Genomic DNA, 9,282 nt, shown 5'->3' with positions numbered 1-9,282 from the left:
ATAATCCCTGATCAGTGACGAAGGCCGTCTTCTCCTGATCTTTCTTCCACAAAGGAATTTGATGAAAACCAGAATAGGCGTCCATAAAACTCATCAAGGCATGGCCGGCTGTTGAGTCGACCAGGTTATCAATTTTGGCAGAGGGTAACTGTCTTTGGGGCACGCCTTGTTCAAGTCTGTGTAATCTACACACATTCGCCAGGTGCCATTCGGCTTTTTAACAAGTACCACATTTGCAACCCAATCTGGGAAGTAACATTGCCGAATGAACCCTGCATCAAGTAATTTTTTGACTTCGGCGCGGCCGCCTGACCTCTTTCTTCACCATGGTTCCGCTTCTTTTTGCCGTACCGGCTTCTTTTTTCGGATCCACAGCGAGTTTGTGTACTGCCAGATCAGGACTAATGCCTGGCATTTCATGGACTTCAAATGCAAAGATGTCCTTGTATTCTTTCAACAGGTTGTGAAAGTCATCACCAAGGTTTCTCAGAGCAGTCGTCCCAACTTTGACTGTTCGGTCAGGGCGGGAGTCGTCTAATATCAGGTCCGTATGCTCACCAGCCGGCTGAGGGCGGAACTCATCCGGCCGGTCCTCTGCCAATGATTGCTATTTTCTTGCCTTTCTGGCGGACTCTGTCTGGGACGCCTTTCTTTTTCTGTCGCTGTTTCTTGAACAGGCGCACTTTTCCTTGACATTGTCAAGGTCTGTTTTTTCTCCACTTGACCCAGTGGCCTTAGCAGTGGGTTTGACATCCGAGAGATAGCACTCTCGGGCCATCCTCTGATCTCCCTTAGGGAGCCGACTGTTCCATTGTCCCTTTCAAACTTAAGCAGCATAAGTGACGGGATTATAACAGCCTTGGCACTATTCAGGGTTGGGCGACCCAGAATCATGTTGTAGGCAGAGAGTTCCTCTACAACTAGGAATCGGACTACCATGTGTCGTCCTTCCCCTTTTTTCGCCCAGGCGGACGGGTAGATCAACTCGTCCCAGTGGGTGGACGACTCCTCCTCCAAACCCTATTAAAGGGTGGGAGGCCGGATGTATGCAGTCCGTCTGATATTTCAGTTTTGACAGACATTTGCTGCTGATGAGATCTGAAGAGCTCCCAGTATCTATGAGGATTCGACCAACTCTCTGGTTGGCCACTTTACATTCAATAACGAGAGGGTCGTCATGCGGCCCCCTTATTCCTCCTAGATCCTCTTCAGTGATGACAATCTCAGGAAATGTATATTTGGACGGTCGTTCTTGGTGAACGGAATTTACATCTAACCGCCTTATATTATCTTTGTTGCCCCTAATAGTGGGGCCGCCTCCTGAGAAGCCGCCTGCAATGGTGTAGACGACTGCATCATCAGTATCGGAACTGTCGGCCTGTTGATTCTTTTTGGCCGACTGCTTTTTTGAGGAAGTATTCCCCGTAGATTTCTTGACATAAGTGTCAAGATCACCTTGATCAGCCAAGCGGTCTAGGTACCGCATGAGACTAATGCAGTCGTTGGTGTGATGACCAATGTCATCATGATAAGCACAGATTTTGTCTTGGTTCCGGTTGCTCGCAGAACCCTTCATGGGGAGCGGTTTCTCAATTGAGAGCCGTCCCTTTATTTCTTTTAGGATAAACTGGTTATCCTTGTTAAACACATACTTTGGGGAGTATGGTTTGAATTCCTTTTTCTTCTTGGCCGGCTGTTTAGAGGAATCAGCCGCCCAGACCCCTTTTCTTTTTTCATCTTTGTTGGACGACTGTTTCTGTCGTCCTTCTCTATTGTCGAACCTCTTCCCGTCCGACTGTTTCATTGTACACAGATCAGTCGCCTGTATATAGGCTTCTGCTTCAATCAAGGCCTCTTGAAGAGTCGCCACCCTTTTTCGAACTAAATCAAATTTGAAGGTAGACCCGTCTTTGAGACCTCTAAAAAAGTCAGTATAAGCTACCTCATCCGGTAACCCTTGAATCTGTATTCTCATCAGGTTGAACCGCCTGATGTAGGAACGAAGCCCCTCCTTTTCACCCTGCTGAATTGTTCCCAAATCAAGGGTCGTTTTCTTCGCAGGAATGTTCATTGCAAAGTTGGAGGCAAATAAGTAAGCAAGCGTCCTGAAACTGTTTACACAACCAGTCGGCAGGTTGCCGAACCATTGCTGTGCAATTCCCTTGAGAGTTGCTGGGAAACACTTGCACCAAGTGGGATCATCCAACCCTTGAAGGTACATCAGGTTGGTGAATGCCATCAGATGGTCTTCCGGGTTAGTAGTGCCATCATAGGCGCCTACTAAAACATTTTTTACTTTGGCCGGCTGAGCGGCTTCAGTAATTTCCTTGGAGAAGGCCGACGGCTGTTCACCAAGTCTAAGCAGCCGTAGCTGCCAGTCCATAGGTTGGACGTTTTTTGCTGCAGGTCCACCAAATGGAGGTGGCTGCATAAAATATTGTTGTTGCGGCACAAATGGCAAATTTGGTACCGCCTGCGCACTATGAAAGCCAGACTGTCGGGAGGTGCGCCTGACTGACTCTCATGGTACGACTGAGTTGGCCTCATCGAGGCATTTCGCAAACTGTCCTGAAAATTTGAAGTAGAAGCCGACTCTGATAATCGGTCACTCCTCTTCTGCTCTAGCAGGTGCCGAGCATCTGTGAACGTTTGCTTTGACCCGTCCGCCTGAATATGACGAACCGGTTTCCTATTTCCCGTAGGATAACGGAGTTTTGTGAAATCAAGAGCAGACGGCTCCCGCTTCTTAGATTTAGGATGGGGAGTCGCCTCTCGCCCTTGAACTGGCTTCCTCTTCAGTGAAGTGGAAGGTTTTTTGGCCGCCTGCTCTTTGACTGAAGCAGGCGGTTTTTTGTTGATCAACTCTTGGATCTCTCCCTTGAATCCCCTCATGAAGGTCATGAGTTCGTTCCTTGTGATGGGAGCAGACCCATCAGTCGGCTGTTGCCGAGCAAGCGGTGCGCCTGCTGGCTCGCTTCCTGTTTGAAGATACCCCCGTTCCCTTATTTCAGTATGACGGGTACGGCGGGCCCTTAGGGTCCCGTCTGGAGCTGTATGAGTTTCAACTTCAAATTCACTTTCGGTATCATGGTCCGACTGAACTTGAGGGTCGTCTAGGGGACGCCTCTCTTCTGGGGTCGGTACAGACTTGGATGCCATCTCTGAAGTACTCTCCCCACAGACGGCGCCAAATGTTTCGGGGTTTTCTGATGTCCTGCGGGAGAGTTACAATTCCGAGACTGGAACCGGACGCCTGTACCTGCAAAATAACGGAGACTCCTGAGAGCTCCGCCTCCAACGGTCAAGTTAGTACCTGATTAAGGAGTAATTAATACAGAAATTAAAGTAATAAGGTCTCTCTAGGTGAGAGTATTCAATGTAGGTAATCTGCTTTGCTAGCGAGATCAGCCGGTTATTAGTGTGTTCCGTAATGTATTCGGTCCTTGATTAATGAGGATTAATCGAGTATTTATAGCCTTGGGAAGCGTGCAACTCTCTAGGTTTAAGGTAAACCTAGGGCCGATCGGGCTTCTAGACTGAAATGGGCCTTGATGGCCGGTTGTCCCATTTGGCATGGGTGGACACGTGGCGTGTCTTAAGTGGTCCGTGGAGGACGCGTGGCGGAACCTGGTTGGTCCACTTGTCAAACGGCGCTTGGTGGATAAAAATCCCCTAATCACATGCTACTCATCATGTCTTTTTTTTTCAATAAAATTTCTATTTTTTAAACCCCGCATGATACCCGTTATATATATATATATATATATATATATATATATATATATATATATATATATATATATATATATATATATATATATATATTATATATATATATATATGTATATATGTATATATATGTATGTATATACATATATGTATATACATATATATATATATATATATATATATATATGTATATACATACATATATATACATATATACATATATATATATATATATATATATATATGCATATGCAAAAAATATTTTACATTCACGTTATTATAAACGTCCTAATAAAACATTTTTCTCCTATGATAAAGGTTTTATATAGGTTTTTACAATACACAAAAATTTAAGTTTGACTTTTAAAAAACTAACACTAACTTCGTTCTTTATTAGTTGCAACTAAGAAATATTTTTATATCCCATAAATAATACCTCTTTGTTGCAAGTAATAAGAAGCAAGGATAATATTTTTTTTTTATTTTTTTTAGACACAGGTTATAAAGCTTTAAAGCCAAACAATCACCTACCCATTCCAACTAGTATATTTCCAGTTCATGGGATGGAAACAACACTAGTAGACTTACACGACTGACACACAAGTTCATGACACTGACGTAAGAACGTGAAACTAGAACTACAAGTACAATAGCTAGCATTAAAAGTGGACTTCTTCTGGTAGTGAGGAGGATCAGAAATGGGGGGAGTAACAATCTTTCTCTTCTTGCCAATTTGGGACCTGCAACTAGAAAACATGTTAGTAGAAATGTTAGAGGCAGCACTACTCAGGTTCGTCCTTCTTCTCTTCCCTGTGTTCCATTGTCGAAAAGCCTTCCTTGTAATTAAACATCGACTTATCCTTCGTGAATTACCCTTGGATTTGCAGATGAAATTGAAATTGTTGGAGGATGCAATAGATAATCTAGATGAGACATTAGTGATTTCTGTAGAAGAGTGGACCTCTTCTTTGCGCTCAACATCACTTGGGTTTCTATTTGGGGAACTTGTAGAACACTTCTCCATTGTCACATCTATAACCTCATGCTCCTTTTCTTGGCTTCCCGTGCCTTTTTCACCACCCAAATAAATGGCTGGTTCACCAATTGAAGGCCTCACCACCTTTACCACTAGGTAAGAGCCTGACCTTGGGTCAAAATAAAGAATGGATTTCCCACGAGCCATGCGTTCATAATCTTTCTTGGAGGTTGATATAATGGAGCCCCGCCTCCGTCGGTTTCAAAACCGAAATTTGGGCTCCGCGAGATCGACACCATTGCCGTGATTTGAAAAATTGTGACAATGAGAGCTCATAGAGGGAGCCCCCTGTTTGTCACAACTAGAAATACCAAATTCCTCCGGTTGACAAACTTCCTTAACCAAGTAAGCAGCATTTGTAGTACTTTTCTCTTGCGTACTACTCAGATAACCTTGTCCATTTGCCTTGACACCATCGACTATATCATTGCCCCTAAGATCCTCCACACGCCTTTTTATGGGAAGCAATCCCACTCCTAATCCAACTGGAGAACTAGAGCCTTCACTCAACAAAGCATGAGTAGAAGAAGGGCTCTCCTGAGAATAAGTTTTGACTCTCTTTCCCTTGGTATTCATCAATCCACATTGCTCTCCTGCCATTACCTTTCCATTTGGCTTGATTCTTAATAACTCTTTCATGGTGTCAAATCTCCCTTAAAATATCAGGGTTTTTGGGATCGCCAAACTCAAATCTTTCATGGCCTCCTCTAACCTATTCATCCCCTTCCAACTAAGAGCTCTTCTATATAGCGCTTTCACAATATTTGGATCGAAATCCAAAACAAGAGAACATAAATCCTTTGCAGGAGCAAACAAATAATTAGTTTTAATTGAACAAAGAGCAAGGTTGAGATTCAAGGAAGTAGCAAGCTCACAATACAAAGTACCATCCTTCTTACTATTAAGCTCAGAAAAACATAACATTTTAGTGGCTCTAACATAATAAGACAAAGCCTTATCAAGAAATCTTTTCTAATACAACTGGTTACCCTCCTCCTTTAACTTAACACACATTGGAAAGATGTCTTCGGGCCCCTTAAAATGCATAATAATATTCGAGCTCTTTCCCAAATTAAAGTCAAGAAGAACCGCAATTCCCAAATTGCAGCCAAAGTTTTAAGAATTCCCAAAGTACCGTCCACGTCACCGGTTCAGGGGGAAGAAATTTTAAATCCGGTCTACAGCAAAACCGCTACCTGAAGTAGCGGTTTTTTACTAATAAACCGCTACTTCAGGTAGCGGTTTCTTTTTAATAAACCGTTACTTCAAGTAGCGGTTTTTGTTTAATAAACCGCTACTTCAAGTAGCGGTTTTCTAGCAGGTATAATTTCCTGATTTCACTTTCCGCTTTCATTTTCGTCTTCTCACCAAAATCCCATCCACGCCTTCCACCAAAATCACACCTCCTTCAACGGAAGCCGGCGCAGCCAAGGAATCCACCGACGCCGCCGGAGCATTCCTCAGCAACGAAGGCCGCCGCTGTTGACGCCGAGGGTTCGACTTTAGTGGTCGGCTTCGCTAATTTCAGAAGAAACGTGCTGATCTTCTTGTTTGTGGTAAGTGCCCTAATTATTTTTTGTATTCAGTTATTGGGTTTGTTGTTGTTATTGAGTTTGTTGTTGTTATTGAGTTTCAGAATTGTATGTATGTTTGTGGTTGGTTTTGGTTGTTGTTGTTGATTTACTTACCTTACATATAACCCTTGTAGAATTATTAATGGTTTCGATCACATTACTCAGTTTAGGTTGCTATAATTGCTGATTTTGAAAGTGAAAATAGAGCTTCTATACACAAAGTACATGAGCTCAAAGTACATGTAGTCATGACTTATGCCCATGTTGAGCTTCAAGAGGTATTAAGACCTTCATAGCTCAGTTTAGGTTGCTATAATTGTGTAGTTTGCTTGCTTGATGTTAGGACATTGCCACACTGTTAATGAATTTTTGCAATCTAATATCTTTGATTAATAATGGTCTTTTCTAGAATGAAACATGGAGGTTCCGAACTACCCTCTATATTGCTATTGAGGTGGAGAAATTGTCCACAAAGATAGCGATATAACGTATAGGGGTGGGAATCAAAAATTTGTGTTTGTACATTCTGCGATGACATATTCACAAGTTCTGAACAAGCTATATGAAGAATTGAGTGTTGATCCTAGAGGTGTGGAGTTGAAGGTGGTTATGCGTTATCCTATGGCTGGGGCATATGTTGCAATTCCGTTAAATGACGACAACGCTGTTAGAGCTATGTGGATTGCTGTGACTCAGAGTTCTTCTGTTGCAATGCAATTGTTCATTGAACAAGTTCCAAAGGAGCCAGTTGTGCAAACTAACACTGGTTCCTTTCCGGGGATGGATTTTTTTGGTAGTGTGGATCAACCGTTTTCCACTGGTGTTCAAAGTGTGGGCATAGGGTCATTCACAAGAAGCTTGTTGATCCACATTATGTCAATGACCATCACTCACAGTTTAGGTCTCCGGCCTCATCGCCTAATGTTGGAACCTCGACAAGCACACAACCACAAGGCATTCTTGATTCTCTTGACCCAAACAATGTTGATGTATTTGGCGATGCAGAGATGAATGACACTGATGAAGATGATGATGAAGAGGTAATTGAAGCTCATGATAAGGCAATTAAAGGAAGCGCCCCCACTTCAGACTTCAATGAAGTGGCGCAAGTTGATCCTCGTTTGAATAACTCATGGATGTCTTGGTTAGGAAATGAGACATATAACAATGGGGGAGAATTTGAGGTTGGTCAGCAGTTTGACTCATTGCAACAACTGAAAGATGCTGTGAAATCTTACTCCATAGCTAGAAATCAAACAATTCGAGTTGTGGAGGTAGAGCCAGAGAAATATGTTGTTGAGTGCAAGAGGAAAGAACAATGTAGTTGTTCGTGGAGGCTTAGAGGAGTGAAAGATCCAACACTCTCTACGTTTAAAATTGTGAGGTACAACGGCCCTCATGCAAGTAACTGTGTTGGTGACATCGACTCGGGAGATCATAAGCTACTGACTTCCGAGTTCGTTTGCAATGCTCTTCTAGATGTCATTCGCGTTGATCCTTCATTGAAAATCAAGACAATGGTGCAACTTGTGAAAGAGAAATTGGGAGATTCGGCATTCGGACCATGTACACGAGTGGAGTCGACGAGAGGCATTAGTCGTCCAGGGATACCCGTTCACTAGGACTTCTTCCCCGGCCATGACAGAGTACATGGCTTGGTACCGTCGCATCACGAGACTGGTCATTACTCCACCTTCGCAGGAGCGCCCCCCGAGTCATTACCAGCCAGCTACCTCTGACCTCCTGCTTGTATGAACTTCACTTCATTTCAATCTAGTTCTTACGTTTTTGATTTCATTTTACTAACATTAAAACTACACTTAAATGTAGGCACATGCATTTGCTGATTTGCACGTCCAGCTATCGGGAGCTACTGAGACCATCTCCCACTTGCCACCAGAGACGGCTATACCATTTGCCATACAGACGATGCAGGGTTTTACATCATTTTGTGGCCAAACCTTGTCTAGGGTGGGGCAGTCACACCTTATTCAGCAGCCTCGACCGTCCACGTCTTCATCTTCTACTGTGCACACTATGCCGATCAGACCACCACCTCATCGTGGAGGCCATTCAGCACGTGCCTTCCGTCCACCGACTCCTTCTCAGCATACTATAATGACATCTCCTCCACTAGTGCATCGCCAGTATCAGAGAAACCGACGGCGTAGCAACACTACGTCTGGGGTTGGAGTTGGCCTGGATGACATTCCAGAGGAGACAGCTGCATCATCTTCATCGTCACCTCATGGGAAGAAGCAACGCCCGAGCTAAGTGTATATTTTGGAACTAAACTAATTTTTTTGTAAATGCTTAGAATTGGATTTTGTTATATTTAATCAATTGAAAAATATTCGACTTTGCAATTTCGACTTCCTTAGATCTTCATAAACTTGTTATTTATGGTGGTTGTGTTGAAAATATGCTATATATCTCATGTTTTACAGGTACACAACTTGCAGGTTTTTTTTTGAGTGATTATGCAAGTTTGAAAAAAAAACCAGTCCAGGGTAAACCGCTACTTCAAGTAGCGAAAGTAGCGGTTTTTCAAAGTAAACCGCTACTTGAAGTAGCGGTTTTCCAAAATAAACCGCTACATAAAATAGCGGTTTTTTGTAAACAAACCGCTACTTCAAGTAGCGGTTTTAAACTAAGAAACCGCTACTTGAAGTGGCGGTTTATTGCAAAGAAACCGCTACTTCAAGTAGCGGTTTACCCTGGACCGGAAAAAAAAAACCGGTTTTTTAACCAGTGCTTACGTGGACGGTAGAATGGGAAAACTTAAAACTTTGGCTGCAATTTGGGAATTGCGGTTCTTCTTGACTTTAATTTGGGAAAGAGCTCATAATATTCATCACATCATTTACCTCCTCTTCATCCTTACCCTCTTCTAAATGGAACATGACATGTGCAGTATGAACACTAGCAGGATCCATTACACTC

General features: G+C 43.0%; 1 protein-coding gene across 1 annotated transcript; it reads left to right on the top strand.

Annotated features, from left to right (window-relative positions):
* Window positions 1-6,034: 6,034 nt before the first annotated feature.
* Window positions 6,035-8,705, top strand: LOC110721256. Its single transcript, XM_021900401.1, has 2 exons — window positions 6,035-8,088; window positions 8,170-8,705. The coding sequence occupies exon 1, from the start codon at window positions 7,347-7,349 to the stop codon at window positions 7,959-7,961; it is 615 nt and encodes a 204-aa protein (XP_021756093.1). The 5' UTR covers window positions 6,035-7,346; the 3' UTR covers window positions 7,962-8,088; window positions 8,170-8,705.
* Window positions 8,706-9,282: the final 577 nt, after the last annotated feature.

This window comes from Chenopodium quinoa, unplaced genomic scaffold, assembly GCF_001683475.1.
Source record: "Chenopodium quinoa cultivar QQ74 unplaced genomic scaffold, ASM168347v1, whole genome shotgun sequence".
In the NCBI taxonomy this organism is placed as follows: domain Eukaryota; kingdom Viridiplantae; phylum Streptophyta; class Magnoliopsida; order Caryophyllales; family Amaranthaceae; genus Chenopodium; species Chenopodium quinoa.
This window is presented reverse-complemented; position numbering and strand designations above follow the sequence as displayed.